Source organism: Kryptolebias marmoratus, linkage group LG10, assembly GCF_001649575.2.
Source record: "Kryptolebias marmoratus isolate JLee-2015 linkage group LG10, ASM164957v2, whole genome shotgun sequence".
Lineage (NCBI taxonomy): Eukaryota > Metazoa > Chordata > Actinopteri > Cyprinodontiformes > Rivulidae > Kryptolebias > Kryptolebias marmoratus.
The window spans coordinates 12,221,636-12,233,694 of record NC_051439.1 but is presented as its reverse complement, the minus strand read 5'-3'; the positions used below and the strand labels follow the sequence as shown (position 1 = coordinate 12,233,694).

Below are 12,059 nucleotides of genomic sequence, written 5' to 3'. Positions count from 1 at the left end.
CTTTCCACGTCTGGATATTTCTTTGTGTCTCCCCTCATAGCCTTATTTCCCCCAACATGTGTATCACCTGCCACGACATTACTCCCATCTTGTCCCCCCATCCTTGCGCCCTTCTGTTAAACCACCCAGTCAACCTCAAGACACCAGTGGACTTGTAAGTAATAAAAAAATTTAAATGAACTAGACCCATTTCACATGTCTTCTGATCTCATGTTATGATTACAGGCTGGGGAGGTATTTATCCTTTTAATCAGCAGCGTTTGATTGTTTTTTTTTTTTTTTTTTTAGGTTTGAAGCAGGTGTTAATTTTGGCATCATTCACTGGTTGATAGATGAATATATAAGATCAAACAATTTCTTAATCTACTGCACAGACCAGACAAGAGTCTCACCTCCTTTTTATTTGTCACACTTCCTCTTGTCTCACTTACTTATTTTGCCCGTTTGCTTTGTTTCCCTCTCCTTCCTTCATTTTCTCCATGATGTTTTGTTGATTTTTATCGTCGCTCTGCCTCCACTGTCACTATGCTCGAGCACAGTCCAGAACGAAGTGAAAAACAGTGAAGAGGGCGATTTTCGTAAACCGCATGGTCATGAATTCAATCCTCATTAATCTTCCTTCTCATACAATCTTTGTTTCCGTTCTGGGCCTGTGTCAGGTTGCTATTGCAGAGGATGCCAGGGAAGCTGTCCCCTCAAGCCCCTTTGAAAACACTATGGTAACCTGTCTAACATCAGCAGACAAACCAGCATGTGTTTCTGCACTTCTTTACACAGTTGTGGAACTAATCTAACCAACATTATCTGCCTGTTGATCTAATAGTTTAGTCCTGTATTATTTGTAGTTGCATTCATAAAATGCTTGTGTGTTTGATAAGTTATGTGTTCAATATGCAGCCATACCATGAAAAAACACCTATTCAGTACCCAATCGGCTTTCAAATTGCATACACGTTGACTATGACTATGAAGACCATAGCACATGTAATAACAGTCAAAAAAAGTTCATTCTAATGTTGGCAAAGTTAAAGTTTTAATTCTCTTTCATAGATATGGCTTCAAATAGATTCTTGCAAAGCACTAAATCTTATTGGACCGCTTGTGAGGCTTTTTTTATTTTTCTTTTTTTAGCCACCAAATGGAGAGGAAAAAAAAAAGTTGAACTTCTGTGTCCAGATATCCACACATTTCCAGAAAGAGCAGCTAGTATTAGAAGAGTTTAATGATAACGCAACTCAGGAGATTTCTGCTTCACAAAGCCACTTATCAGGGCTCTGCCAGCAAGCATTGAGAGAAGCTGTATGAAAGATTTAAGTGAAGATTACTGTGTAATGTTCTATTCCTCTACCTCTTATCTGTCTGGCTTTTGTGTTTTTAAATTTTTTTTAATCCCCTCCTTTATGCCCGCATCACTGTATTAAAGTTTATGCAACTATATGGTCTTTATATCTTCCCTTTCCTCTTTCCTTAGTATAGATTTTTATGTTTTCACACTCTTTTAGGTTCATGCTTAATCTTACTGTGCAGTGCTCATTTGTGCAAATGTGTGTTTGTACACATTTGTGTGCAGCTCTTTGGATATGTAAGCAGGCCCACCCGAGTGTAATTACCTAGCTGATGTAAGTGTGAGTATGGATCCCTGTGGCTGCTGGGATTATCATCAGAGCAACTGTTGGGGCTGGCAACACACACACACACACACACATTCACACACATGCTGTACACTGACAATGAGCCCAGCACTGGTGGAGCTTATCTCCATACCAAGACGCTTCCTCCCTCACAGAGCTCTGTTTCCTCTTCCCCATCCTTCTGCCCAGCCCTGAGCTCAGCCCGGCTATAATTACAGTCTTATCACACATACACACACACACACACACACACATATACAGAGACATTTAAAACTTTCACTCACGTTTCTCAAATACACGTTTTCTGTCTGAATCTCGCAGCCTGCCCTGAACTGAAAGTTCTGCTTTTTTTGTTGAGTGAGCGATGCCTCGTTCTTTTACTGGAGCTTTCTGTCTGTCTGCAGTCTGTTCTGATTCCAGCACAAACAAAAACCTTTTTGTTGAATAATTTTGCTTCTAATAACCCTCCTTTCCCAGGCACCGTTAACGGCTGTAGAGAGGCTGTTTCTTCCTCTGCTCTGAGACGGATAAATGTCTGCGCCGTTCAGCTCAACATATGTGCTACTGTCTCCCTGCCTGTCTTTATTTCTGTCTTCCCACCTTCTTTGTTCACAGGTACAGTCTCGGTTTCGTTGCCTTATGAGACTTTATCTGTGGTTTTGACTGTTTGCTTCTTTTTGTCTCCTTATCAAGCATTTAAAGTCGCTGCCTTACAAATTGAAGCAGGTACACTTTTTGGTTTTGTTCCTTCTTTTATCTTCACTTTCAGCCGTTTTCTTCATCAGTCGCATATCTCCCTGTTTCATCTTTAACACATTTGACACCATCCAGCATGCTGTAGAAAGAGGCTTAAACACAACTTAAGATCCCGTCACGTAGTTTCATTCTAGAGTGAACACTCTTCTCTGTAGACATGAACAGTAGTTAAACTCCCCGAGTTCGAGTGTTCATCGCCACCATTACACAAAGTTGGCATCTACTTCTGTGTACTGTGTTGTATGAGATGACGATTATTTTGTCAAACAACCACTTGCAGTCCAGCTAAGCTCGCCTTTTCTCTCTCTCAATACCAGACACAAAGCCGGGGGGGGCTTAGTCTGAAGCCATGTCTTAATGGCGCTAATAGTCGGGTGGAGACGGAGGAAAAGACTGGGGAAGAGGAAAAAAAAGAATGATGGGGCAAAAATAGGCGCTCAGCACAGGAGGCTGAATGGGCCAGAGTGTGTGAGGAAGGAAAGAAGACGAGGAGAAAAGAGGTGGAAGGTGTGAGAAGTTTGCTTGACAATAAGACAAGCAGAGGGAGAGGGGTGAGTGGATGAGGTTTGGGGTTTTGTGCCAATGGCTGGCATGCCGGCTGCATCTGAGGCCTTAGGCAGCATCAGCACTCAACTGGTTTTAGTCGCATCAAGCCCTGTAGCCTTTCTCCAGTGGCGGCTGCTTCAGTCCAGCTTAGATGATTGGCTGCTCACAGACTCCAACCCATGCGTGTCGTGCACACACTTAATGTGCTTATATATACACCGAGGAAAAGGGATAAGAGCAGGTAACTGTATTTCGACAGGTTGTCAGCTCTGTTTAGTTTTACACTCACTTTAAAAGTGATGGAATTACTGTGTGGAATCGAGTTTTTGTGAATGTCTTTGCATGTCTTTTTGCCAGGATTTGATGCTCAATCTGCACCTCATCTGTGTTTTGGGAGTAATACTAACTTAATCTAACGGCGTGCGAGTTTGCCCTGATAATCCCCCAAAAACCCTAACTATGTGTTTATGTGTCATTATTGTGTAGCTGTGTCCTGCGGTGCTGCTCAGCTCTTTGAGCACAGATGCGATGTGCGAGCGTCTCAGGCAGATAGATGGAATCGACCCCAACATGTTGCCTCAGTATGCAACTAAGATCAGAAAGGTACAAATGTCTTAGTTTATTTGTGTGCTTTTGAGTTACTATTCATTGTTTATAGTATTTTTTTTAATACTTGGATTTTCCCCCCCTCTAGATCCTTCTCCTTTGTCTCATTGTGTTTGTTTTCCACATTAAGAAATTGATTTTTGTCTTGCAGGCTAATATAAATGGCCGAGTTCTTACTCACTGCAACTTAGACGAGTTGAAGAGAGAGATGGAGATGAACTTTGGTGACTGGCAGCTCTTCCGAGGAATGGTGAGACAAAGTTCCTCCTCTAGGTGGTTTGAAGTTACCCAGCATGCTTTGGGTCTGTTTTTACAATTAAAAAAAAAAAAAAAATGTTTGCTGGGCTCAAGGCTCAGACTAAAGGATTTACATACAGTTTATTTTCAGCGTCATGCATCCTCCTCACTTTGTGATACTTTGCAGATGCAGTTGATACACGCCATCTCCAGTTTATGCTAAAAATAATGCAGTAACGTGCCTCGTAACGAGACATCTTTTTCTGCTTTAAAATATTGGGGATGGAGATTTTATAATCTGTATTACGAGAAGCTCGCTCGTCAGTCCGCCAGGAGTTCGGTCAGCTGAGCTAAAAGCTGAAATCACTACCACATGTAGCCGGTTCCACTTCGTCAAATGTCAGCCTGCGCTCCTAACACTAAAGCAGAGCCCACGATTGGATGCAGGCCCCACATAGAAGCAGCTGGAAAACGCAGAGCCTTACAGCTCCATGTAAAAAGCAGTGCTGTGTTGCCAGGATGCTGCGAGCACAGCCATCTGGTTCTTCAAGATGGCGGACGGATATCTGGATGAAGGGAGGTTATTGTCGGGGAGGGAAGGACAGCTGAGTAGCTCTACTTAAAGAAACTGCTCACAACCTTGTGCTTTCATTGGTTTGTGTATCACATACTCTAAGAAAACACTTGACTTTTTTTTTGTTTTTTAATTTATGCCAGGAAGTTTTGGTGTAGTTTGGCTTACAATGCCCTGTAACCAAAGTTAAATATCTGCTTTTAAGGTGATAGAACAACGACACGCTGAGAGCCAGGCGGCGCTTCAGGATGAGTTCCGAGCTGCCAGCGAGCAGGGCAGCACCGTCGTCCACGCGGAGCCCGGCAGACGCGCAGGAGGAGCCCAGCATGAAACGGGGGCCTTCAGCCTCAACCTCAGCTTTGAGGAACTCAGCGGAGCGGGGCTGGAAGAGCCTCCCAGACGCATCAGTAACTCACACTGGCCGGTCAGTCTTCGAGTCCGCAGCTTTAAACAGGAGTGTATAAAAGCTTTAAACAAATTATCATGCAAAAGAGATTAAAAGTAGTTTAGGCGAACTGCAAGTTTCTGAATTTGCAAATGCTACTGAAAAGGTTCCAACTATCAAACTGTTCGCTGCATCAAACCAGCGCGTTGGTGACCTCAGTGGTTTCATGTTAGTGCGGCTCTGAGCGAGAAAACAGAGCAGCAGAGGAAACCTACGTTGCTCTTGAATTTGACAGAATTAAAAATACATACGCTATCTACTGCACACCCAAAAGGTGTCATGAGGCGCCCTGTTTATTTTCACCCTTCCTGTTTCCAGTTTGCAAACTCTTTTAAGACACGAGCACACACTTGCATGTAGACAGCCGTCTCGGCTGTATTTTAAATGTCTCTCTTTGTGAAATGTTTTGAATTAAATCCCAACACTAAACACACATTATTTCCATTGTTTCTCTATTTGTGATCTTGTTCAGTAATTTTACTTTATCTGATTCTCATGTTCTGTGTATTTTATTGATTAAAAGTCAATTATTGCACATAAGTTGAGTAATTTTGCAGGATTTATATATATTTTTATTACAACTTTAAGGTTTTTCACCTTAAAATGTAAATTACTGAAGTTCAGGAACTTTTTTCCTCATTTCGTCAGGTGACAAATCATCACACTTCAAGCATGTCCAGCCTCAACTCCCAGGAATCCTCCAATGACATCTGCAAACTGACAGACAAGCAGCAGGCGGAGTATCGCGATGCCTACAGGGAGTACATCGCTCAGATGGCCCAGCTGGACATGTCCGGCAGTGGGGGGGAGAGGCCCGTGCAGCCCCATCCCGGACAGTTCCTCCAGGCCTCCGGCTCAGAGGACAAAGGGGTGGGTGGATAGTCACAAGTAAAACTGCCAGCTTTATGTTACGGCACCACTAAAGATGGAGATAGTTCTGTAAATGAGGTTTCCCTCTGATTAGAGATGTAGCTCCAAAGTCAGCTTGTATATATTCAAAACTGGTGTTTTGAAATGTTGTGTTTCCCTGGCCTCTTCAGTTGCGAGAGGCTAAGTTTGAGCTGGGAAAATGAAGATCATTGCTTCTTGCATTTCTTAATTATTGGCTTGTACACTTTGTTTCTCTTGGCACTACAGGGAGAGACAGGAATTCCCTCTTCAGAGGCCTCTCAAGGGCCAGCAGCACAAATTACTGTATATTTTTTTTCTGTTCTCTTTATTGAATCCTCTTCCCTCTCCTCAGGCTAAAGAAGGAACAGACCAAGACAGCCGCAAACCATTCAACAAGCGAGCCTCGAAAAGCAGCGATGCCACAGATTTTGCCTCGGGCGCCGATGCTCAGCTCCTAGACCCCATCAGTGAAGAGGATGAGAAGCTGGACCACAGCTTGTCCTCAAGGACCTCAGGCTCCAGGAAGAAGGGAGCTGGATCCTACTACCACAAGCTATCCAATGAAGAAGACTCTGGCCCAGAAGAAGCTGACAATACCACACCGCTTCTCCACAAAGAGGCAAGAGCCAGTCTTCCGTCTTCACACAGAGTCTCACAGCCTGCTGGGCTGTTGACCAAGCCTGGCCTCCTCACAGAAATCTTCCTGGATAAGAAGGACTCTTCGGACTCAGGGATGCGCTCCAGCGACAGCTCCCCGGATCCTTCCATGGATGAGGCAGAAGGAGCCTCAGACAGACAGAGAGAAACACCGAAGCCCAGTCTGATTGAACTGGAGCTGGAGGGGTTGGTGAAGAAAAGAGGCGCCCTCCCGAGCAGACTGAGCGGCCTGCAGGACGCCGTGGTGGCCCGCATGTCCATCTGCTCCGACGCGCCATCCGAAGCCAGCCTAATGGCCAGCAGCCCAGATGAGGGGTGGCCGTCCAACGAGGTCAGCAACCTCAACCGCACCGCCAGCAACACCACCCTCAATAACAACACAAGCAGCCCTAACAACACAAACACCAACAACAGCCATCAGCAGGATAACATCACAGCCATGGAGTCCACCACCTCCTCCGCCAGCATCATCATCTCGCCAGCTGTCATCATCACCCCCGGCAGCAGCACCGCCAACACCACAGCAGCCACCATCCACCACAACCAGAACCTGCGCACCTTCAGCCTGGGAGACGAGCGGGAGAGTGTCCTCTAAGATGTCACGCCTGTGTGTTGTTGTTTTGTTTTTTTTCTCATGTAAAAGGTTGCAATTGATGTTGTAGTTATGATGTTGTGATGTGTTCCAAAGACTTAGACTTCGTACTCGTGTTCATAGTTAGGAAGGAAAAAAAAAATCAAATGTAGAGCTTTAAATATTTAAAACTACATTTGGATTTTTAATGTTACCAAAAAAACTGTCTGCAAAGATTTTGTAGCATTACGACGACTTTGATGTTGTGTGTTTAGATAGAAGGATTTCTGTGGGTTGCTGTTCTGTGGAATTTCTGTGTTTATCGAAGGAATGTTAATAGATCTGAGTAAAAGCTGTTGCTTTAGAAAAATTAGTTACTAGTTCAGTGTTACTGAAGCCTTTTGCCTCCAAACTAAAGTGTGTGGTGCTGTTTTTGTCATAAACATTTGAAATAGATTCCTGTTTAGGGTTTTTGTATTAGAGAAAACAATACAAAAAGACTCCAAGTGGGATTTGTCATTGCTGAATGTGTTTTGTGAACGAATAAACATTTCACTGCATGGATGCCTAAGTCAGTCTGATCTCTGTTTTCTGCTGGTTTTTTATGGAAATTTGGCTGCTTGTGCTAAGAATTTTAGTTTGACTTGTATATAACTGATAAACTAAGATATCTAAACTTAAAACTTTTAACATTTTTTTTTATTCGTGCAGCTTTGGAGAGTGATGGAGAACGAGACGGTTGTCTGTTGCAGGACTTTTCTTGTCCGATAGATGGCGCACTCTTCATACAAACCCGCTGCAGGCGTCAATCAGGAGCTCCTGAGGAGGAACAGAGCAACAAAACTCTCACAGTGGACAGTGTTGACATGTAGAGGAGTTTTTACTGACTGGATCAGTCTCTGATAATGTAAGTTTGTCATTTAATGGTTTTCATTTGACAAATATGGACTCTTAGGACAGATTTAAACCTTGACCTTGATGTTTTCGCAGATTAGATGGGATGAAAGTATTTGAAAAATGATATAATGTACTGTAAAAATGAGATGGTGACTTAATGAAATCACTGCCCCCCCTTTAAAACCTGTTTTTTAAGTCTACACTGGATGATTAAGGCTTGAAAAAAGAAAGAAACCTCATGTCGCCTGCAATTTATTGCCATCTTGTTACTTGTTGACAAATGTTGAAATGAAATATGACAGCTTTAAAGATATATATATATATATATATATATATAAATAAAGAAATATCACACTCAATTTCACCTTAAGTTAAAATTCCCCAGTTTATTCTGCTTAAAAAAACAAAACAAAATGGTAGTCTTTAGTTTAAGAGGCTCAGAGTGCCACGTTAAACCCACTTAATCCCATTTACTTTACATAGCATGTGAGAAAGTAAAAGTGCAGCCAGCCTGAGCCCCTTTAAAGGAGCTCTAATGCAACCCTTTGCCTTTGGGGACTGCGTCTTGACTTGTAGGTCACACTGCAGATCAGATAGGGACACTTGTGTCCCTGATGTCCAATCTGCGCGCTCAGGCTCTTGGATTTTACGCATCGCGGTCCCCTCAAAAACAAAATAAAAACAAATAAAACATGTTCCAGCTTGTGTTTTTTTAAATTTATTTTGTATAAAAAAGGTACAATTTACATTACTTTTATAAAAAGTCTCAGCATAATTAAGTACAACATTACACTTTTGCAGAAGTTTCAAATTCCTGCAACTATACAAGATAAACTCCCAATGAGAGTTTCACAAAGTTTCATTCTTTCATTTTTACCTTTTTTTTGTTGTTGTTGTAGTTTCTTTTTCTTTCTTTTTTTTAAACATCACTCAGTCCTTCATGTGCCAACAATTCTGACAAGACAAGACTAAACTTTTTTTTTTTTTGTCCTTTGTTTTTGTACAGTAACTAAATCAGGTCGTCTGTTTCTATACACCTCCGCATAAAAAGCGGAGTTCAACAAGGAGAGAGTGGGGGGGGGGATTGGGGGGGGGGAGGAGGAGAGTAATCCTCGGTTTTCCTCCTAGTGCTGGGAACATAACGCGCCTTCCATTTTCCAGAAAGGACCCACAAATAAGTCTTAAATTAAATATTAAACGAGGTGTCCAGAACAGAAAATACGTCACATAAAGATTGTCCCATAATAAGCAAAAAAAAAAAAAAAAAGTGTCTTGATTTCTGCGTCAGAGACAGGGGTGGAAAAAAAAATCCAGGCCTGGAGGGCAGAGGCTGGAGGGAAGGAGTGGAGGGGTGGGTAAAGTCCTGCTCCTCGGGTCCTGTGTGTGTGGGTGGGTGCGCATGTGTGCGTCTGTGTGTGTGTGTGTGTCTGTGTTTTGCGTCTTGACCAAACACCTGCAAAAGATTGAGAGAAAAAGAGAGGCGTGTTTAGAAAATGCAAACAGGGCAGAGATCCGGACAGACTGGCGCCAGGGAGGAAGCCGCAGTTTTTTAACATTTAACCAAACACTCCCAATACTGAGCAAACCCTGCGCTCCAGATGTACACACACACACACACGGATGGGAACGGGGGAGGGCCGCGCACACACACACTTTTCGCACAACTTTCAGCCTCCAATCTGGGGAAGAATCAGCGTAATTGCCGCTCAGCTGGCGCCTTCCCACTTCTTGTACCAATTATGCGCAGACATCGTAGTAGCAGTAATCCAAACAGCCATTATTTTCCTGTTGCAGATGCTCTTCATTATAGACACAAGAGGCTATAATCCAACCCTGACGACTGCTACTTGAATAAACCGAGCAGCCTGGAGCGCAGTTCTTTCGCGTTCTGGCTCCGAACTCGAGCGTTTTGGTCAGATCATCTGGGCCGCGAAGTGCGCATTTTCACAACAACAACAATAATAAAAATAATAAAAGAAACCCCCCCATCATGTTGGTGGGATTATTACAGCAACGTGAGACGTAAGTCAGGGGGAAAACAAATGGATCGGTGAGGGGTAATTCTAGCCCATAATGCTCCAGCAGACTGGGAGACAGGCTGAGGGACAGAATGCAGCAGCAGCAGAAGAAGACATGAGGACAGCCTACTTACCGCTTTAACGATGCAGAGTCCGGCTGTCATCTGTCATCAGCTCTGACGGCAACTCCGGGGACTGAAAACAAACAAACACAAAGCAAATGTTAAAGTCTCCGAGTCCTATCAAGGGGGCTTCTCTTGCTCGTGTGATTGTGAACAAAAGGAGGGAGGAAAAAAAAAGAAAAAGAAAAAGCCATTTTATGTTCCCAACAAGCCATTTTGTGCGCAAGAGACGCACTGCTTCTGCGCTCGGATAATAATATTGGAAAAAACGGAGCTCAGTCTGTGTATGTGTGCGCGCGCGCGTGTGTGCGTTTTGTGTAATTACCTGTAATGACAAGATGCTGATGTCTGTGTTGAGGGTGGTCAGGGGGGTCCTGGATGGAGTCTGCTGCCCCGGCCGCGCGGGGTGATGCAGGCTGGTGAGCGCCACGCTGGAGTCCAGCGCGATCTGCAGGTCCAGGATGTAGTCGATGACATGCTGCAGGATTTCCATCTTGCTGACGCTCTTGTTCTGCGGGATGCTGGGCACCAGCTCCTTCAGCTTGGAGTAGCAGTCGTTCATGTTGTACAGCAGGCTGAGCGGGTCGTCCACCGGGGTCTTGCTCCGGGAGATCCCCAAGGAGGAGGGGTGCTCCGAGAAATTGGCGTTGCTTTTCCGGAAGGATCGCACGGGGCTTATTGCCTTCATTCTGTCAGGTGTTCGGGCTCGATTGGGCTCTTCCTTCTCTTGTAAAGTCCTGTTTTTGTCAGACGATCTGCGATCAGACTGGATTATCGACCTGTCAGTGTGCTTTATATAGGAAACAGCCTGTGCTTGTGACACGGGCGGGTCGAACGCGCCGATTGGGAGCGGCCAAAGCGTCACTCATCGCCTTCCTCCCCTCCTATAGGCTCATCTGGGCCCGACCCCGCCCCTTATTCACCACGTTACCAGTGGCAACGCTTGTTGGAGGCAGGGCGCTCCAGCAGCTCCGGTGGGCAATTTGGAAAATTAAGCTCTTACCTGTTTCTGATCAAGAAAATTAATGATTCGCATTTTACGCACGCCTGCGCCTTAGACCCGACAGCCTCACGGTGTTCAGAAATATTTGCTGAAAAATTAAAAGCAGAGGTGTCAATACAAATCAGGAACACCTATAAGAGTTTATCTTGTGCATTGGGATGATATTGGGACGCGCTCCTGTTGTTTATTTGGACGGACAAATTCGGTTGTGGTTTCGGATCAGGCGCGTCTGATCATTCCTAATTCACATCAGCCCGAAACCGGTGTGAAGACACATTTGGAAAGCTGGGTGATCAAATTAAAGAGGCTGCGCCATAGAGAGGAATGTTTGAGAGGGGGGAAAAACGGACACACACAAAAAGAGAAAACTTGGGGAGCAGTTTTATCCTATAAGGCAGGGTTTGTGGTCACGCACCTTTAGTTATTCTAGAAAACAGCGTCCCCCAAACCATATCATTAGTGTTGGAGAAAATGGGTAACAGAATCTCCAACCTGACATTTAGCAAAGTTTTGCGCATCTTGTGTTAATTTGCATCCCAGTTATAAAAAAAAGGAAAAAAGTGGCTGATACAAATTGATATATTAACGCTTTTTTATTTTGTCAGAATTGCGCGGCTCATTCGCTTGGAGTTCCGCAAAAACAATTACCTTAGTAGCAGGTGAAAGCAGTTGGGATGTTCTCATTTTTTTCACTTTATAGAAAAAGTTGAATCTTTGAAATACATATATGTGTTTTTTTTTAAAGCAGAAGTTCATAAATTGTGAAGTTTTGGGATTGTATTGTTACAGTTTGTCAAATCTGCACAAATATATATGAATAAAAAGTGTAGTGATTTATTTTTCCTAATTGTGATCTTCAGTCTACAAACAGTGGAAGTCAGATAGATGTTTTGCGGGATCCTTTTTTTTTTTGGTAAATATCCAGTAAAACCACCATCTGTGCCACTGTTTTACGCGCGGTTCTCTTCTCCTTCCGCTGGGTGTTTTTATGCATTTCTAACATAATCTGAAACTCCTGCAGTCTGTGTCCACATCTGGCGCGAGAGATTTTTTCCATTTTCTCTTCTCCTTCCCGTCGCTCCCACAGCTGTGGACCCATTCCGCG

The 12,059-nt window shown here is 43.8% G+C and overlaps 2 protein-coding genes across 11 annotated transcripts in view; one reads left to right on the top strand and one right to left on the bottom strand.

The window, feature by feature from the left end:
- The window catches only part of kidins220a (kinase D-interacting substrate 220a), a 39,097-nt gene extending 31,619 nt beyond the window's left edge, over positions 1–7,478 (top strand). For 6 of the 10 annotated variants that reach the window (XM_017414429.3, XM_025005660.2, XM_025005665.2 and 3 more), the window contains 7 exons: positions 41–154; positions 660–719; positions 3,420–3,536; positions 3,691–3,789; positions 4,556–4,774; positions 5,444–5,665; positions 6,039–7,478. In XM_017414429.3, coding sequence (XP_017269918.1) covers positions 41–154; positions 660–719; positions 3,420–3,536; positions 3,691–3,789; positions 4,556–4,774; positions 5,444–5,665; positions 6,039–6,938 — 1,731 coding nt within the window. In that variant the 3' untranslated portion in view covers positions 6,939–7,478. Of the gene's footprint in view, positions 1–40; positions 155–659; positions 720–2,324; positions 2,358–3,419; positions 3,537–3,690; positions 3,790–4,555; positions 4,775–5,443; positions 5,666–6,038 lie in introns of all 10 variants that reach the window. The other 4 variants (XM_017414439.3, XM_017414476.3, XM_037977943.1 and 1 more) reach the window with 4 other exon arrangements.
- Positions 7,479–8,513: 1,035 nt separating this feature from the next.
- id2a (inhibitor of DNA binding 2a) lies at positions 8,514–10,736 on the bottom strand. The gene is made up of 3 exons (XM_017410563.3): positions 10,277–10,736; positions 9,964–10,024; positions 8,514–9,264 (listed from the first exon to the last, which is right to left on the bottom strand). Exons 1-2 carry the CDS (start codon positions 10,637–10,639, stop codon positions 9,968–9,970), a joined length of 420 nt encoding a protein of 139 aa, XP_017266052.1. The 5' UTR covers positions 10,640–10,736; the 3' UTR covers positions 8,514–9,264; positions 9,964–9,967.
- Between the last annotated feature and the right edge of the window lie 1,323 nt (positions 10,737–12,059).

Coding starts and splice junctions, on each gene's coding strand:
- id2a (XM_017410563.3), bottom strand. CDS start 10,639: ATGAAGGCAATAAGCCCCGTGCGATCCTTCCGGAAAAGCAACGCCAAT. Junction 10,025..10,276: donor TCAGCATCTTGTCATTACAG/GTAATTACACAA, acceptor GTTTGTTTTCAG/TCCCCGGAGTTGCCGTCAGA.